The 18,756-nt window shown below is 39.0% G+C and overlaps 1 protein-coding gene across 1 annotated transcript; it reads right to left on the bottom strand.

The window, feature by feature from the left end:
• Positions 1–964: 964 nt before the first annotated feature.
• LOC118407732 (carbohydrate sulfotransferase 15-like) lies at positions 965–18,420 on the bottom strand. The gene is made up of 7 exons (XM_035808251.1): positions 18,388–18,420; positions 17,622–17,758; positions 10,812–10,951; positions 10,477–10,590; positions 9,308–9,464; positions 5,315–5,477; positions 965–1,117 (listed from the first exon to the last, which is right to left on the bottom strand). The coding sequence occupies exons 1-7, from the start codon at positions 18,418–18,420 to the stop codon at positions 965–967; spliced, it is 897 nt and encodes a 298-aa protein (XP_035664144.1).
• Between the last annotated feature and the right edge of the window lie 336 nt (positions 18,421–18,756).

Below are 18,756 nucleotides of genomic sequence, written 5' to 3'. Positions count from 1 at the left end.
ACATGGTCGGAAGTCCTGCTAGGAGACGGATACTCCGAACAAAGCTGCATCTGCTGGAGCCGCCTCACACGTTGCATACAGTTGCCCCTGTGAGACTAAGTGCACCAGTAGACGAGAGGGTGGAGAAGGAGTTGCACACCCATCCATAACCATAAAAAGTCATGTGCAGGTCAGGCAAACAGGCAAAATAACGCCTGTCTGCGTCCTCATTTGTCCAATTGACAGGAGAACAAAAAAAACATATGTAATGCATGTGTAAATGATTGTCACTCAATGTTTTATTTCATGTATACTAGTTCCTTCAGTTAAAAGTTAGCATTGAAGCCACTTGAAATCGCATTTCAGATTAAATATTTAACAAGGGATTTTATTGCGAACAACATACTGTTGCTCGATACCCCCCAAAAACCATAAAGACTCATATAATGTTTTTAATTCTTGACGACTGACCGTCACATGACATTAATGGATTACTATCTGGCTATCTTTTGCCTTCCTTTTTCATATTACGTCTGGAAAATCTATTAATCTAATGCTGGTTATTCAGCACAACGTTTTGATATCGATCATCTTAGACAGATTCATTCTCTAGCCAAAGAAATCCAGTATCGTTTAATAGTGCCGCAAGTCGGATGTTATACGGTCGGTAAAACTCGTTCAGAATATGCCGCGTCTCTGGCAGCATCGAACCTAACTTAATGTACTCTCTTTTACGAGCGTTCTTCTTATTCTGGCGGAATATGGCGTCTTCTCCCTGGAGTACAGGTCCTGTAAAGTATGTCAAAGTCTCTAATTTACACATGCACAGTACACACTATCTTGCAACTCATCCATGATTTCGGCAGTCTAAATCAATTACTTCGCACCTACCTGCTATTGACGGATTAACCTTCTTTGTCTGATAATTTAAAAGCTAAACCCAAAACTACATTGTACTAGACTCCAAAGATTTTAAAATAACATACTAACCAAGCTGCAGAAATGAGAAGATGCTTAACATGGCCTCGTACGGATCTTTAGAACGATCCTCAACACGCTGTACGAAAATGTGGTCCCGGGAATAAATAGACAACCAGTCCCGTAAATAGACTTCGTACAGCCCAAGCCGCAGCCTAACCTGGAGACAGAAATATATGTTACCAATGCAGATTTCAGAGGAGGGATAAAATAAAAGAAGTAAATTAAAAGATTAATACAGAAAAGAGAAAGACAGAAAAAAAGAAATAAAATTAAAAAAAGAGAGAAAAGAAAGAAACTAGAAGGCCAACATTTGCTTATGAGCAAAAACAGCATATTTCTATCCATCTCCAATCTCAATGCAAAAAAATATACTTTTTCACGTCAACCTTTTGCTAAGCTGGCTTTCTTGGTCCCTCTTTACTTAGGGATATATAAAAAATAAGCTCACTGACACACACATCTGAGTCCACGTGACGTGGGTAATCACTCCATCACCACATTCCAAACTGGACTGTTTCATTCGTCCGGCGAGGGGGGAACTAGGCTATTCTAATCTAAGTAATCTAACATTCCCCTTTTCTTTTCTTTACATACTAGTAACTTGAAGCAATGAAATCTACTTAACAGTGTATAAAATTGTCAGAAACTATAGAACTAAAAAATGTTACATAATTTAAAGATTACATAAACTGCAGTTATAAACTGAATGCTAAGCTTCTACAGAGACAATATAACTTTAGAACAAGAGAGAGGTATATAAAATGTTGTTGCTACACTAAGTAGACTACATGTACTAAATAAAGTGGTAGATTAAGAAGTATATCTAAGGTTGGCATGACCGTACAATCCGTTCTTCTCAACAACAGTGTATTACAAAACTTTTGGACTTCTTACCAAGTATATTACAAACATTAACACTTTTCTCATCTTTATATCTCTATCTTCATTACAGTGCAATACTCATCAAACTTCCCCTGTGTCCTTATTGTTTTTTTTCTTCTTCACCATGCACTCTTATCACCCAATCCATTACAATACTTATGGACTACTTCTTAAACTACTCTTACACATTAAACATCACAATCTTCACAACACTGTAATGCTATACTTGTGGACTTCTTGCCAAGTCTCTTACACATTAAACTTCTCCATCTTCACAACAATGTAATACAATACTTGTGGACTTCTTGCCAAGTCTACAATTATAACACTTGTAAATAAATAGGACTTCTTTCCAAGTCTACTACAACATTTGTCAATGATGTGGACTTCTTACCAAGTCTAGTATAACACTTATCAATAATGTGGACTTCTTACCAAGTCTAGTACAACACTTATCAATAATGTGGACTTCTTACCAAGTCTATTACAACACATATTAATAATGTGGACTTTTTACCAAGTCTAGTACAACACTTATCAATAAATGAATAATGTAGACTTCTTACCAAGTCGTCTACAAAACTTGTCAATAATACGGACTTCGTACCAAGTCTTCTACAACACCTGTTGATAATGTGGACTTCTTTAAATACCAAGTCTATTCCAAACATACACCATTGTAATACAATATTTGTGGAATTCTTAACAAGTATGCTATAACATTAACCTTTGTACCTTCGGCAAACTGAGCGTCAGTCTCTATTGTATAGGCCTCCTCTGTCGTCGCATCTGGGCAGGAGTCTAGAAAATGTCTGAACGAACCTCTCTCATAACAGCGAAGACAGCACAGGAGTCTCCATTTCTCGCAAATCCCTCCTTGATCTGGCCCGGCTACAATGTCCAGGTTCCCGCCGAACACCCTGAACTATATTCACGGAATTCATGGGCGCCGCAATCCTGTGCACGCCGACCCTTCCCGGCTGGCGTGTGTTTCCGGTTCCATTTCGTGACCTCCATGCCTGCCACATTGGCTATGTCTTGTTTGACACGAGGCATCGAAAAAGCATCAAAATTATGTCCGAACCGGAGTCCAACGTACAGGGCGCTACAAGACCATCAGAAAACCCTCCTTTGCACAATCCAGACCGGCGAGAACAAGTTTCGATTCATCAGGGGTGAGATTCACCCGGCGGACAAGCAACAAGAGGGTCGAGTCGCCCGCCTTGTTTAGAACATAGATATAGAACATAAAATCGGTAGATGCAGTCACTCAGTCACCGACATGTCATTGGTAACGTTACGGCGAAACCTGTCAAAGTTCACGAATGATTCCCATAGTCTTCCTGTATCGTCACGCCGGAGGCGCTCGTCCAGTCGGGCGATGACTTTGTCGTAGCCGTCCTCGTCCGCCATATTCTACATCGCAAGCCGGGAGGCGAGTCAGCTCACACGTCCCCATCTTGGAAAGCCCTCCCCAGCGCACAGAAAACGTCCGGGAAATCGGGCACTGTCGAAACCAGAGACCCGGACCGGCGACTCTAAATGTATAGAGTTGTATACCCTCTGCTACCATTGCTAAGCTGACTTTCCTGGTCCCTCTTTACTTAAAGATATATGATAAATAAGCACACTGACACACACATCTCAGTCCACGTGTGTAATCACTCCATCACCACATTCCAGACTAGACTGTTTCATTCGTCCGGGGAGGGGGGAACTAGGTTATTCTAATCTAAGTAATCTAACACCTTTTGCAGAAATGAAATTAGTCAATCTAACAGTGACACCAACGCCAAACTGTTAAGAAACAACACAAACCTTAACTTATTACTACTCTGGAAATTCCATTGAAAGTTGATGACAATTACACCGGTCAACAAAAGACTGTTGAAATACTGTCTACCTAATGAACCATGAAATAAAAGGTTGGGCTTACGTTATTTCTAACTTTGCAGTACCAAAAAACTTACAATAGGGGCTGCGCAAGCATAAATTTAAAGTTAACTTGGTTACAAGTGTATAAGGAGCCTTTTCCTACATATTCTAAAGCAGAACATCCCATTTGGGGCAAGAATGGTGAAGTAATGCTGCTGAACATCAGAAAAGAAGACATGCACGTAAATTTTACCAATTTTATGGAAATTCACCCCACGCTACAGAAAACGACTTAGGAAAGGCTGTTAAGCTGCAAATTCGACCTCTTGCACTTTTGTGGAGTTCATTGAGTGCCTGGATGTGGCAAAAAATTAGTGACAAGTGGAGCTGAACATATGTTACATTATTCTATTGCACAGCCTGTTCAGCACCACGGCAATACCTAGTCATAAATTCACCTGCAGTGATACCTGGGTATTTTTTGCCGCATGTGTGGCTCTGACATTGTCAGGATTTCATAGGAATGTTCTAGTGTTAATACTAAGATTATTTATAAAATCCAGGTATTATAATACAAAATTATATAAAGATAACTTGTTGTGTTGATTTATTACCCTTGCGTATCATTTCTAAGACTCAGGGTAAAACTTTCAATACAGTTTTAAAAACTCTCAGCTTTCTATTGATGTATAACATTATAGGGTTACTTAGGTGCAAAGTAACCAAAAAAAGCCACGAACAGGGGGGGTATTTGGTTAGAAAATTGCCAGCAGGATAAGGGTTTATGTAACAGTATACCTATACTAATTACAGTAGAGGTTTAAACCATCTTTAAACGACAAATATTTGTATGCATAAAGATCTACTAGCTGACTGCAGTAGTGCATGTAAGTCCAATCTTTATGACCAGGCCTTGGAACTACTGAATAATATGTCTTCATGACAGTAACTTTCAGTCAATTCCCAATTTGAGTTTTCTTATGTTCAAAATTATTTAGAGCCCATCGTCGCCATGACAATAACACTTTTTATTGCCAGGCTTGTTGATATTGCAGATAAATTTTAATGCTAGGAAGAAACATGTAGGTTTATTCTCCCAACCTGCAGCTTGTTCTTGATTTATAAAGGTATATCTTGTTGACATATTTTTGAGCAGGAATACCGTATAAAAAAAACAGCGTGGGTATAGTTTGCATGTAAATCAGACGGATATGTACGCGATGAACGGAATTTAAAAAAAAAAGGATACAATTTGCGTTTTAAACTATGAAATGTTTCAGTTCTCCTAAATATAACATTATTAGAGTAACTCAGACACCTTCACTACAATAATTTCCTTACCGCATTTGTTTAACGTATTGTTTTTTTTGCGCAATGATGTTGCAATTCCTTTAGGCCAAAGCTGAATGTCAACACGCAATGCCTTTAGGACTGGTTTGATTTACTATATTTCATACTATAGGTAGCATAATCATCAGCAAAATAAAGGTGGCTGTCTTGATTGAAAGAAGAAGAAGAAAGGAAGGAATGACAAAGAAATCAACATTGTTATAAACAACTAACTAGGTAGTGGATTTTTTTTAGGTATGAAACTTACGTTTCCCTCGACACGCTTCTCACTCGTTCGCCTATAAGCACATGAGCGAACAGAATAATTCCTGAGACAGTTTTTAAAGTTGTCGATAAGAGTGACAGCCCTCTCATGAAAATTGGTCACGGACTTCTCAGGTTGACGGAAATAGAGATACTCTGAGTACAACCTGTAAGGAGATAAGAAAACTGTATTTATGTATGTATGTATATAAATATAGCAAGAAAAGTATAGAATGTTAACATTGGTTGATTATAATTTCCATTTTTCTGCGTCAATGTCAATTAATCAATCAAACGTTCGTATTTGTATTATACTCCACTTTATAGATTTATTAACGAAGCACCAGACCTGCTTACGTAAGTGAGCGGAGCACAAAACCAAAGCGACAAAATTACCCTACAAACACTATATCCTTCTTTTGCACAAAGGCAACTTGAATAAAAAGGGCACATTACTTCGAACCGTCAAATGCTTATGTGGTCTGTTAACTGTCATTCGCTTTATTCTACGATTTCTATACCTAGTCTGCAAACATCACTACCAAATCAGAGTCCTTAAATTAGTCTTGTATACGTAGATTCCAACCAGCTAGCTGACAATCATTCCAATGTAATGGGAGCTGAAAACCTCAAGATTGAGAAAGTCAATTCCCTTCGAAAATAAGGCTATGTTTTCGGTTATTCCTAAGGGGGTATTATTATGTAGGTCAACAGTATATAATGAGCAATTTAAATGGAATTTTTGGTGGAATTTGTGATTTTGGTAGGTGCTTAGCGGCTGTGGAAAGAAAGGCCAACTTCGAAAACGGTTTATATCTAGTACTTTTCTACTGCACTGCAGTGTGCTTTGTATTTCTGTGCGCTTCTTTGTGAACAGCATAACTTAAGATGATGCTGGTGTATTTTCACGATATCTAGTAGGTGTGAAGCGGTTGTGGAGAGGAAGGTTAAGTACGAAAATACTTTACCCGCCTTTTATCTACGGTGCTGAAGTTGGCAAGTGCGTTTGACTGTAGACAAGATACCTCGAGATGTTGTAGATGGATCTTAATGATATTTGGTCGATAGGTAGGGGTCACATCTAGTTCGGGAATGGGCTTAATAATGGCTGGTTACGGTCCTGCAGCTCAGCTTCAAATTTTGAGGTTAAATTCATGTTCATGATTTTTAATGATAGATAGATAATTGTAGATAGCTGTTGGGACTTTTACTTACTTTGTTGTTGGGACAGATTGTACGCTTTGCCCCTCTAGCATCTTGGTTGTAACTGTAGTGGGGCTTATAGTTTAATAGTTAACCATTTTTTTCTAATTAGCTGTATTTGTATGGAATTATCCAGCTGTAGAGATTGAATTGTATTTAAATGTTGTTTACCTGGATGTCTGATTTTGAAAAACGAATTAGCTTAGTCTATTGATGTTTATGCGGCTCTCAACATGAGGAACGGGGTTATCAAATTGATTGATTGAAAATAGAGTTAAGACTTGTCATCTTTAAGGATAAGCCCAACTTTTATTTCAAAACTATTTCATTCAAAAAGGCGTACAAAGTTCGCACAGAATCTATTTTTGCTGAACGCTATTCAGACCGGGCTTTAATGGTCATCCATGGACTTGGGTTTGGGTCCCTCCTAACTCCTATACTACTATAACTCCTAAACGACGTGTTGTTTCGTCGCCATTTTTTAAATGATATCGACATATTACCGTACAAGGAAAAGACGTTTGACGTTACGATGACGTAATATGACGTAATTATGATGTAATCAATTTAGTTGCATTAGCCAGACCCATGACAAAAAGGAAATTCTCAGAAAACTTCAAGTTTTGTTACAAAAATGTAACAGCAAGTGCAGATAACAGCATGGTGATGTTCGAACTTGTGTTGCCAATATCAACATCAATGACGTCAAAATAACGTCATAAAATGTAAGATATTATATTCACCACCTTGAATTATTTTTTCACAAAACCTTTTTTTTTCAACAAATAATGACAAAATGCAATGGAAATAGACTAAATACATTCATTTAGATTTTTAGATTTTGCCCGAACTCTTCTGCCTCGCGCCATACTCGTTCGGGCTTTCTGAAATAACCGTACGATATTCCGTCCGACTTTTAACAAGGTTGGCGTGCTTTGGGCGAGCGTTGTGCTGGTGTCGCTGGGAGCTCGGGAGGGCTCCGGCAGAATTTTAACAGTCACCTAATCAATTTGACACCTGTGTTGAACACGTGCCTTTGTTTTTGGACTTTCATCTTTACTAAACAGTTTGTTCCGAAATATAAGATAATAAAGACTTCTGTATGAACTTTCCTAAGAAAGCTGCGTACCTTTTATGATGTAAGGCAATTGGACACGAAGACAGTACTTGCTATCTATTTTATTTTGCTATAGGTTTGGATGCTTGAGATTATATATTCTTCATGACTGAAGGTTTCCAGTCTGAAACTCGGAGGCCTTTGCCGCCCTTCGCCCGAGGTTCGCCCGATTTCAGCTTTGTCAAAATTATTGTATTATGTTGAATAAGACTGGTCTGTTCACTTTGTAGCTCTTGTGGTAGTTTTCGGATTAGTGTATCACCACATTCCTGTTGATATTATTGTTTTCAGTGTTCCCGTCCACTCCACTCATGTCCGACATATATCCCGCAACCCAGCATTTTACAGGGTTAGTCAGTTCTGACTTCGTCCATGTTCAAGACATAGTACAATCTCATTAACAAATGCGAGATGGTACGAAATCCGACGGATTTGGGAGCACGCAGACACGTCGTAGCTCTTTAAGTGATTTAGAACTTTTTTCTGCGTTCGGGCTTTGGATTCACTGACCTACCACCCCCACACCCGTACGAGAACGAGTTAGTGCGAGCGACGCGCGTGCCCCGTAAAGCGAGTACAGTAAGTAAGGAAACCGTACGTAAGCAGCACGTGTAATTACGGCCTGCATACAGCAACTTGTCAATCGTACGTTGTTAGCACGTACAACTCATTCGCAACTTTTGCAACGAACGTTTTCAGAAAAAAAGGGGCAGACATGGCCTCCTAAAAACGGAAGGACAAAGAAATCATGTACGGCGGGCATTGCCTTTAGCTTTAGATACTTCGCTTATTTGCACGACGAAAAGTCACCAATGCCTGATAAATTCACGAAAATTTGTCAAACATCTTCGACAAATTGACTAAACATGCGTGCTAAAAATCATCCTACGTGGTACACATAAGGAGATGACCGCCTGTGTTAAGGCACAATGCTGACAATATGAATAAAACTGTTATTGTGAACAAAGGAAGAAAATTGGGGGGGGGGGGGGGGGGCGTGGGTGGATCCGGGCAAGTCGGCACCATAGAGAAGCTCGCCCGCCAAATTAGGATAAAGCAGGCATTAGATTTAGAGCCTGAGTCACCTGTTTCCTTTATATCAGTGGAGCCTATTGAGGGTAAATGTGTTCCTACCACGGCAAATGTAGAGTTTGAACAGGTAGGCCATTGAACTCGATGTGGCGAAATCCGATGTGCCCTAATCTTTACGAATTGTTTTAACTTAAAAGCTACAGCCACATCAGATGGCTGTGCCTGGTATCAAACTTTGGCCTTGCTGATATTTGAGGCAATATTGTTTTGACAATGCATTCATGCTATTATTGTACTCAATAGACGATTAGCAGCTACCTTTAGTCGCTATTAAAGTCTACCTTTATATACTGATGTATAATGTATTGTAAGTTTACATTTACCTTAAGTTCTGCCACTTGACAAAGGAATTATTCGAGCTTAGTCCAATACATTTACAATAAATTATTCGAAAACGATGCAAGTAAATCTCTATATCTAGCACATATTCTTTTATGACAAGAAATTGCAAGTCAGTACAGATTTTGATTTTTCCTGTTCTATCAGGAAGTATGCAACCCGATATATTAGATAATAATTTTACCTCTAGAAAAGACGATAAGTGTCCCCACCTTACACAGATGGACATATTTCCAAAACGTTTACCTCTCTGTGGGGTTCCTAAGTGTGACGATAAACCTGGCGTTTGGCTGCACGGCTCGGATCAGATTGGCCACCAGAATGGGCGGTTCATTGTTCTTAGTGTCCCACAGCTCCCGCCTCCAATGGTCGTTGTCCCATAGTGTCGAGGCACTGGCTTCTACTGTACAGCATGGTAAGCAAAATAACCCTTGTCACTTCGTCTTGGAAAATGCACCGTAAATTAATGATTCTCTCAAAATAAAGGATGTCTTTCAATCATACCACAGTTATGGATTGCAATAAAATTGTTTTTAACTTAACAAGAAGGCTATGATTTGGAATTTATCCAGATACGCCGCCGTATTTGTAAGGATTTGAGAACTTGTATCCGAGACATATACGGCACCGGAATCGGTCGGATTAACATGATACGTCGTATTTGAGTAAGTATCATAAATTTGTCCGGAATTACTTGGAAACGTTTCGTATTCGCTATGTCATACGATTTCGGATATTCATCAGGATTCCAGGTATGAGAACTTTATTTGCATAATAAATGAGGAAATTTTATAACTCCATTGTTTTCCTCATCTGCACTTTAATAAGTGTAGCACATGTAATTTATGATCGGGTGAACATAAATTATATGTTTTTAATGATTTTTGTACCAGGGGAATTATATGCTTAATACGATTTTCAGTGAAAGTGTTTTGAACTTGATAATTTTACGCAAAAAGTTCATTCTCGCACATGTGTAAGCGTTTCAAAATTCACTCTTTGAAATATCAATGTTGGTTTGGAGATTGGTGAAACACGCTGTATTTGCTTGCAAATATGTCAGTGTAGTTTAATAATAAAGATACTTTGTACATACTGAAATATGTCTGAATCATCTGTCACTAAATTTTGCGGTTATCACGTTTTTACACGCAGGGTATAGCCCCCAAAATGCCTCGTCTAAAATAAATAAGAGAGTTAAAATGAATTAACATAACAACACATTTTCAACCCATACCTAAAGTATTGGACTAATATATGGAAACAATATATTTCATCCATAGATATTTGAAAACAATATATTTCAAGCATATTCATTACATGGAGTAAAATATAAATAGCATTGCGTGTAGATATTATTGCCATCTGGATGATTATTTGCATTGACTGTATGATGGCATGTCAAATATTTCTACCTGTAATAACGTCGTGATTCACGATTTCTTGTTCCGAAGATGTCAAACTTTTCTTAATCCGGGAGACGATTTTCAGAGCCGCTTCATTGAAATAATCTAGGTACTTGTCAAAACCTGAAGGAGAAACATTTTCTTGTGTTTGATCTAAGTATCCAATACATTATAATGTCGTATTTAAATATGGTGTAAGCGAAAACAAGAAAAACAATTTGTAATACGGGTCTAATTTGTATACAATGCTTGATATGCTACCTAACCAAAGTCACGCCCTTAAAGTAGGGGTAAGACGAATAAATTTTATGACTTCATCGCATATAATGAAATGTCATATTTACCTGCATAGAAGCGACGTCGAGTCCACCAATGGGGTTCTTTTCCCCTACCTTTAACAACATCTGGGTGTTGAACAATGCGGTAGAACATATCTGTAGTTCCACACTTGGGTTGGCCTATTATATAGACGTATGGTAAACATCTGGAAACGAAGAATTGATTAGTGAGTGAGTAAGTGAGATAGCTAGTGAGTTAGCGAGTGAGTAGGTGAGTGAGTGGGTGAGTGGGTCGTTGAGTGATTGAGTGAGTGATTGAGTGACTGAGTGAGAGGGTGAGTGAGTTGGCGACTGAGTGAGTGAGTGAGTGAGTGAGTGAGTGAGTGAGTGAGTAAGTGAGTAGATTAAAAAATGGAAAGGCGAGCAATTTTTCTGAACTGGTCCAATAACAGTTTTGTGTGTTCCAGCACCCACCCCCAATGCTGTACATTGTGCAAAACTTCAATTGTGGTCAATGAAAGCAGGTCCAGCTCATAGTGTAGTTTTGATTAATACCCTGTATTTTTTGCTTATCGGACTAGGAAATGTATTTCTCATATTGCATATACTTCATTGGATAATTACTATGTATACACTACTACATAATTTCTAGCCAAGCTGATATTTCATATCATTCCACTCGAATTAATCACAACAGGTGACAAACAGGCACAGGGTGGATCCGATTCACGAGTCCTGGAACATACTAATGTCACTGACCAGTAAGCTAGTTTACGGTGTATTATATCCATCATCACATAGAACTCTAGGTGCTATAGCTATCTGACTTTTAAAACAGTAATCACCTATATAGTAAAAGAGGAATTCAAAAGTTTTATAATTTTTAAAAATTCAAACATTCGCTATGCTTTTTTTAAAATTTACCATTGATTTACTTAGTTATCATGTCTCTTGTAGGAAACTTGCAATGTGGGAATTAGCTAGGTTGCCTTGTTCTTTTCTAAAAAGGAGTGGGTGTAAGTACCAATCCATACATTTTGACAATAACTATCGATATAATTACTTTATTAAGCGGAAGTAGATCAAAATACAGTCACTAAAATAAATTTAATAATTTGCTAATCATACGTACAGTTTTCGCCCTTTCAATGGATTATTACAATTTAAAAATAAATCAAAGCTTGAAACATGAGTGTGTATATATCATGTGTGTTTATTATATTTTAGCCATACATAGTATGGTGAAATATATTGTGTTCGTAATGTTTCTTTCTTTCTCCTGTCAAATCTTCAAAGTGATTTATCTCCGCCGTTTCTATACCGAATGACCTGAAATTTAGCACAAGAGTAAAATGGGCCAATACCTTTATGCCTTTTTTCTCTGTTTGTACATATCTGCCTCTAAAATGATTTTATTGAGGTTTAAAGGTCATGTTTTGACCAAAACGGTATATTTTGGCCCCCTGTACCCAGGTCTTACAATGGAATGGCCTGAAATTTGGTGTAGATAGGCATTAGATAGTTGGTAAAATGATCCAAGTAAAAGTTTTGACATACACTACTTTAAAATGATTTATTTTGGCACTTTTCTGAGGGGAAATTTGTTTTCTTTTGGCCTCATGACGGGACCTACCGTGACCCCGCACAGAGCCCACGCCTGTGCGCGAAGAGGGCCAAGGCTATTTAATATTCATAAGCGGGGCCCCACGATTCCGTATATACTGCAGTGTTCCCAGAATTTTTTTTCGGAGGCCGCCGAAGAACGCCGAAGGCCCCGGCCCGGCAGGGTCCAGGGGCAGGGCCCCGTTGGGGGTCCCAGGAGGCCAAGCCCGCCTGAAACTCTTGCACTTTAGGCTTTTTAGAAGGCTTATTGTATCAGTTTTTAGGGGCATTTCTGTGATAATTGCAGCAGTCACTTAACTTCTCTTCAGGAGTTTAGCGTAACAACAGTATTTCAGGTCAAACCGTCAAAGGCAACTAAAAACAAACTTTACCGTTACTGAGTTCAACAGTAATTATAACTTTTGTCCGGTTTGTCATCCAAAGTTGGAGCGCTAGCGATGGTATTTTCGCTGTTAGCTCCGTGCGACTGTTGTTGACGGTCGTATAACGGCATATTTTGCCCCCCTGTACCCTGGTATTACAAGTGAATGACCTAACATTTGGTATAGATAGGCTTAGGATAGGGGTAAAATGACCCAAGTAAATTTTTTGGCATAAAGTACTTTTTTGAGGGGAAATTGGTTTTCTTTTGTTCTCCATGCCGTGACCTTTCGGACGTTCACCCCAAGTAGCCGACACCTGCACCTGCGTCTAGCCGGCAGGCAGAGTTAATTCAATTAATGATCGTGGCGTCGGGCGTGGCGTAACTGGTAGAGCGTTCGGCTCGGAACCCTTGGTCCTGAGTTCGATTCCCACCTTGCCCTTGACGTTTTGCCCTTGGGAAAGGCACTTTACACGACTTTCCTTCTGTCTGTACCGTGTATGTGGCATTGTTAATATAAGTTACAAAAAACTTGAGTGCAGTGCCACATCGTCCTCGTCTGTCCAAAATCAAATAGTAGAAAAATTAATGATCCAGCCAATCAGCGAAGGCGAATTGATATTCATAAGCGGGACCACACAATACGGTAACTTGAAGACTCAGGCTATACAGACTTCTCGCCAGGTTTTTTTTTCAAAGCGTCGGGCAGGGGTCTGGGGGCCGCCGAAGGTCCCGGCGGGGTCCAGGGGCGAAGCCCCCGGAAGCTTTTGCATTTTAGGCTATTGAGAAAGCTTATTTTATCAGCTTTTTAGGGCCATATCTACGATAATCGTAGCAGTCACTTACTTCTTTTCAGCAGTTTGACGTAAAAATGTTTCGGGTCAAAGCTTCAAAGACAACTAAAACCTCATAAACAATAAACTTAATTCAGCTCAACAATGCTTTAAATATTGTCCGGGTTGCCATCCTAAGTTGAAGCGCTTATTTATAGCACTAGTATCTTCGCTGCGCCGTTAGCCGCCGTGCTATTTGACGGTCTGATATTGACCCTGAGACCCTGCCTTACCGCCTCGCTGATATACCCACGGACAAGAAAAATACCCGGCAAAAACGCTGTTCTGCGTCAAATTCTATTCTATGCAACATCTGGGACTCAGTGTGGCAGTGTAAATATTTTGTAGAAGCACCGCTGTGGGAAGAAAGTCCAAGCAATGTAATACATCACGTAGCAATTGAAGTTCGCTGTCAACTGGCACACGGCACATGACTGTTTGAAACTCTAAGTCTAATCATCAGCCGTGTTTGATTGATAGCCCGCGGCCCTTTGATGAAGTCGGCGAAAGGTACGTTAGTTAGACAGTTTGCGTTTAGTTTTGATACGTAATCATAAGTTAGACAGAATATTTTCTCATCAATATTTCTCTTCAGAATTATTTGAGCTTAATTGTACCTCTAAACAATTGGCTTACCTGTGCAATGTTTATTTGAGTAAAGATCAGTGTACTGAAATCATGTGTAACGTATTCTGCTCATAGTCAATAGATCAGCATTTTCTCTATAGCGACCACCTGTCTATAGTGGCCACATTTCTATCACTGGACTGGAAAGAATAGTGCTGTATTTTCTCCAGAGCAAAATGTAGGTGTTTCTAGTACTGTTGTTGTTTGACATACACTTTGAACATTCAAATTGTAAGTAACTTTAAACTGCCAGAGTTTCTACCCAATAAAACACTCTCAGCGCTAGGGTATGAACAGACTGACTTCCAAAAAGAAATCCTCGAACAAGGTTAAATCGTAGCTTCCGGGTCTGGCAGGAAGTTGTTACACTAAAATAAGATTAGGCTCGATGGCTGATTGCATACAAAGTAAAACAGTTTAACGGTTTTACAGCTTGAAGAAAACAAACGCTCCTACTACACAGGACCTGCACCTGCTTGATAATTATGAAATCGTATGCTCTACTTGAATAAAAAAAGTTCACTGCAATAATAAATGTACCCACATCACAAGCAGCTTATACTTTTTTAAAACATTCAACAATTTTCAGTCATGATGAAAATTTTCTGAATGGAAGGTGTGATTATTGTCATTTCCTGAAAAATAGAAGCAAGCACTGTTTTGACCTGGAATCAAGTCACAATACTAGTCCACTTTAAGGGGTAATGTACTGTTAAGATGTTCCATTATTGCGCAGGGCTGATTTGGAACAGTCAAATGTTGCGTGGGAAGGGGTATGGATGAAATATGCTGCATTTGCTCTCAAGCAAATGTCGGCCTTTCTAGTCGTTGTAGTGGAAATTGTTGAATGGCTTCATGTAATTTCATGATGAATATTTTCTGAATGGAAGGTGCGATGCTTTTTTTTCACTTTTGGAAAAATAGAAGCTGCCGCGATTCTAATAACCAATTTGTTATGCAAAGGGGCTCCTGTGAAAGTGTATATTCTTCCAAATGGGCCCGGGGCATATTGACCAAGCTCCGTTTTGACCTGGAATCAATTTACAATATTAGTTTCCTTTTTGGGATAAGTAACTGTTAAAATGTTCCATTTTTGCGCAGGGGTGACTTGGAACAGTCCAATGTTGCATGGGAATAGGTATGGCTGAAATATGCTTTATTTGCACCAAAGCAAATGTCGGCCTTTGTAGTCTATATATGTATGCATGTTTGTGTAAATGAGTGTGTGTGTGTGTGCGCGCGCACTTGCTTTTGTGTGTTTGTGTGAATATGTGTGTCATTGTGTGTGGCTATGTTCCCGTGTGTGTATGTTTGTCTATGCGTGTGTTGTCAGTGTGTGTGTGTGTGCTTGTGAGCGTATCTGTGTGTATCTGCTTTCACGTTTCTCGTTGGCTATTGCATAAAGGACGAAACATGCAAAAGCCAACGTGTCATGAAAGCTTTGAGGGTTGTTTTACACCTTTCCACAATTCTGTGAGAAGCATGCTTCAATCATGGTTATAATCAAATTTCTCTTATCCCTACTCAGAACGGGCTTTTGTGGTTATCTTTTGAAGCCTTGAAGCCATCGACTACAAATTCCTATAACTCCTAAACGATGGTCACGTAATTATGGCGTCATCGATTGGTTGTATTGGCCGGACTTTTGAATTAAGGGAACTCTCAGAAAACTGTTTTGCTACAAAATGTAACAGCAAATGCAGATTACAAAATGATAATGTTTATTACGACTTGTGTTGCAGATAGCAACATCAATAACGTAAAAACGAAGTCATAAATTGACATCAGGCACATCTAAGATACAAGTTGGGCTCCATCACATAAAATCCAGCACCTTTTCAAAAATATTCTTTTACAACAAATAATCATAAAAGGCAATGAAAACAGATTAAATAAATTCATTTCAATGGTTTCTGGATTGAAAGATACCAGGTAGTTACAAATTATAAGGCATAATAAGCAACTTATTCTTGATCTGGCCAAACGGTCCGCCATGTTTGATTTGGGTTGTTGACGTCATCAAATTTGCATACTTTATGCTTATCTAATTATGAAAGATAATACATATATGACATGAAATTTTACTTAATTAAGAAAATTGTAGTAATGCAGCAAATAAACATAAAAAATACATTGTTATAACCGTAATTAGCGATTTTTGGCAAAACTGCCTGTAAACAAACGGTTGCAATGGCATCACGAAAAACCGGAAAATTTGTCAATCTTTCTAAAGCTGCTGCCAACAATACTTTTAGGAAAACTCACAAAATTTGGTGGCTCTAGCATAAGCCGTTCTGGCGTTATAGGACATCTAAGTTAGCGTAGGCCTCAAAAGCCCCTCCCCCCGTCTGAATGGCGTTATAGCCCCGGTCACATTGCGCGTACGATTCCTTACGATGGACTATTCCGCATATCGTACAATGAGCACAGTACATCGCAAGAAAATCGTAAGCATCGCAAGCCATCGCAACGCATCGGATGGTGTTCAAAATTTTTCCAGCGTCGCAAGATTTTTTACTTGTGTCTCTTCTGTATAGCCGTCTGACCGCTTTTGTGCTTCTTTAACCAACAAAATGTGGACATAGCTGTTAAATACCTTCCTATAATATCTTTAACTGTAAAAATAAATGAAAAAAGACCATGACAACAAGAGTATTACAAGCAAAAGTTCAAATCAAGCGTGAGTACTGGTATGGTTATCTCGGCCTGCTACGTGTCAGGCTCTTTCGAAGATCGTATCATGATATGCTATCAACAAAAAGATGCCATCATACAAAAATCATATGATAAGCATTATATCATATGTATTTCTGACTCATAGAGCCTGCCTTTATGTTCGAGTTGTCCCCATGGTTATTACGATTATGGTAAACTGACCCAAGACCGACGAGAGCTGAGATTTGATCTAATTATAAACTCACGTGTATGAAGCGATCAAACAATTGTCTGCATCACCTGTGCGGGGCGCGCTGTTCTCTGGTTGCGACTGTGGCAATTGCGACTGATATATTTCCCCTTTTCGTCAATATCGACAATATCAGGGAAAACTGAAATCATCACATCATGCTAAAAAATCATAAATCTATAACCTCATCAGTAGACAAAAATTGCCGTAATGAAGTATTGCTATGGGGGCAAATAAAATCTTACGACGATAGCGAAATTTTGAACATGTTCAAAATCCATTTCAGCTCTATTTTTCGCCATACGACGCTCCCCGATTTACTATGATTCACTGCGATTGACGCAGGCACGCTCTTATGACCTCATCGTACGATGCACTACGCGCTTTGTGACCACGGCTTTATATACTTAAACCATTGCTTCCGATTCTCCCCCGACTTACGACGCACTGCGCTTATCCTGCGCATCGGAAGGAATCGCAAGGAATCGTACGCGCTTTGTGACCGGGGCTTATGATAACACTTTTACCTCAAACGAGATTTCTCCGTCCCGTTTTCTTTCAGTCTCTCCTGAACCGACTCGTCCTCGTTTCCGTTCATGGCCTTCTCAAACCAACATGGGTTCTTGTAATCGGGGAGAAACTCCTCTGGAAGAGCTGAAAAGATCTACGACACAATAAATAATAACCATTGTAGCTAACCATTACATCTTTTTGCGTGCCAACGGAAATTTTCAAAAATGCATTTTTTCATACAATTGAAAAAGACAATGACAATAGGCTAAAAGTTCATTTTATGTTTTTCTAAAATAAAAACTATGTGATATGCTTCATCATCTTGCATTTAAGCCGATGACGTCATCAAATTAGCATTATTCATTATAGCTTTAAAAGATATACTTAAGATCACCAGGTTATGTTTATGTCAGAATATAACAGTAATGTAGTAAGAAAATATAATGTTGGAAATGAAATTTTAGATTTCCGTGTATGTATCAATAAACAGTTGCCATGACAACACGAAAATTGAATGGCTTCTTATTATTTTTTAGATTCGCTGACAACTACGAAAAAAAATTACCTAAGTTGGGGGCTCTAACCGTCCCGGCGTTATGAGACATTACAGGTATTTTTTAATGACTACCATAATTAGACAATAAAACGCTGCTGAATGTAATGATGCATTAGAAAATACAGATGCGCATATTCTAGATATGTACCTTCTTTGCATTGTTTTCGGTAACTGTGAAAGTAAGAAACCGTTTTTGGCATGCTTAGCAAAATGACTCTACTTACTCTTGGGTTGAGTCTCATGAGTTCCCTCGTCATGTTAAATCCTACTTGTGTCGCATGCGGCTCCCTGGTGTTAGGAAGTGTGATTTCATCATCGTTTACCCCTTTGACTGCTGCCCTAAAATTTGCCAGATCCCAAGACACACCCTGGTCTTTAGGTAGGTAGCTCATCAAGAACAGAAAGGTCAGAAAGACGGCACAAAACAACAAACTTTTCGCCAAGAAGAGCCGGGTGTGCAGCTTTAAGAAAGAAAAAGTACAATAGAGTCAATCACAAGTCACCGAGAGGTTTTTAGAATAATACTTGTAGCAATTTTTAACCATGTTCAGCTGGGGTTGAGACTTTAAAGGCATGGACAAGAGCACTAGTGC

Source organism: Branchiostoma floridae, unplaced genomic scaffold (assembly GCF_000003815.2).
Source record: "Branchiostoma floridae strain S238N-H82 unplaced genomic scaffold, Bfl_VNyyK Sc7u5tJ_1440, whole genome shotgun sequence".
In the NCBI taxonomy this organism is placed as follows: Eukaryota; Metazoa; Chordata; class Leptocardii; order Amphioxiformes; family Branchiostomatidae; genus Branchiostoma; species Branchiostoma floridae.
Note: the sequence above shows the minus strand (reverse complement) of the source record. Positions and strands in the feature narration are given on the sequence as shown.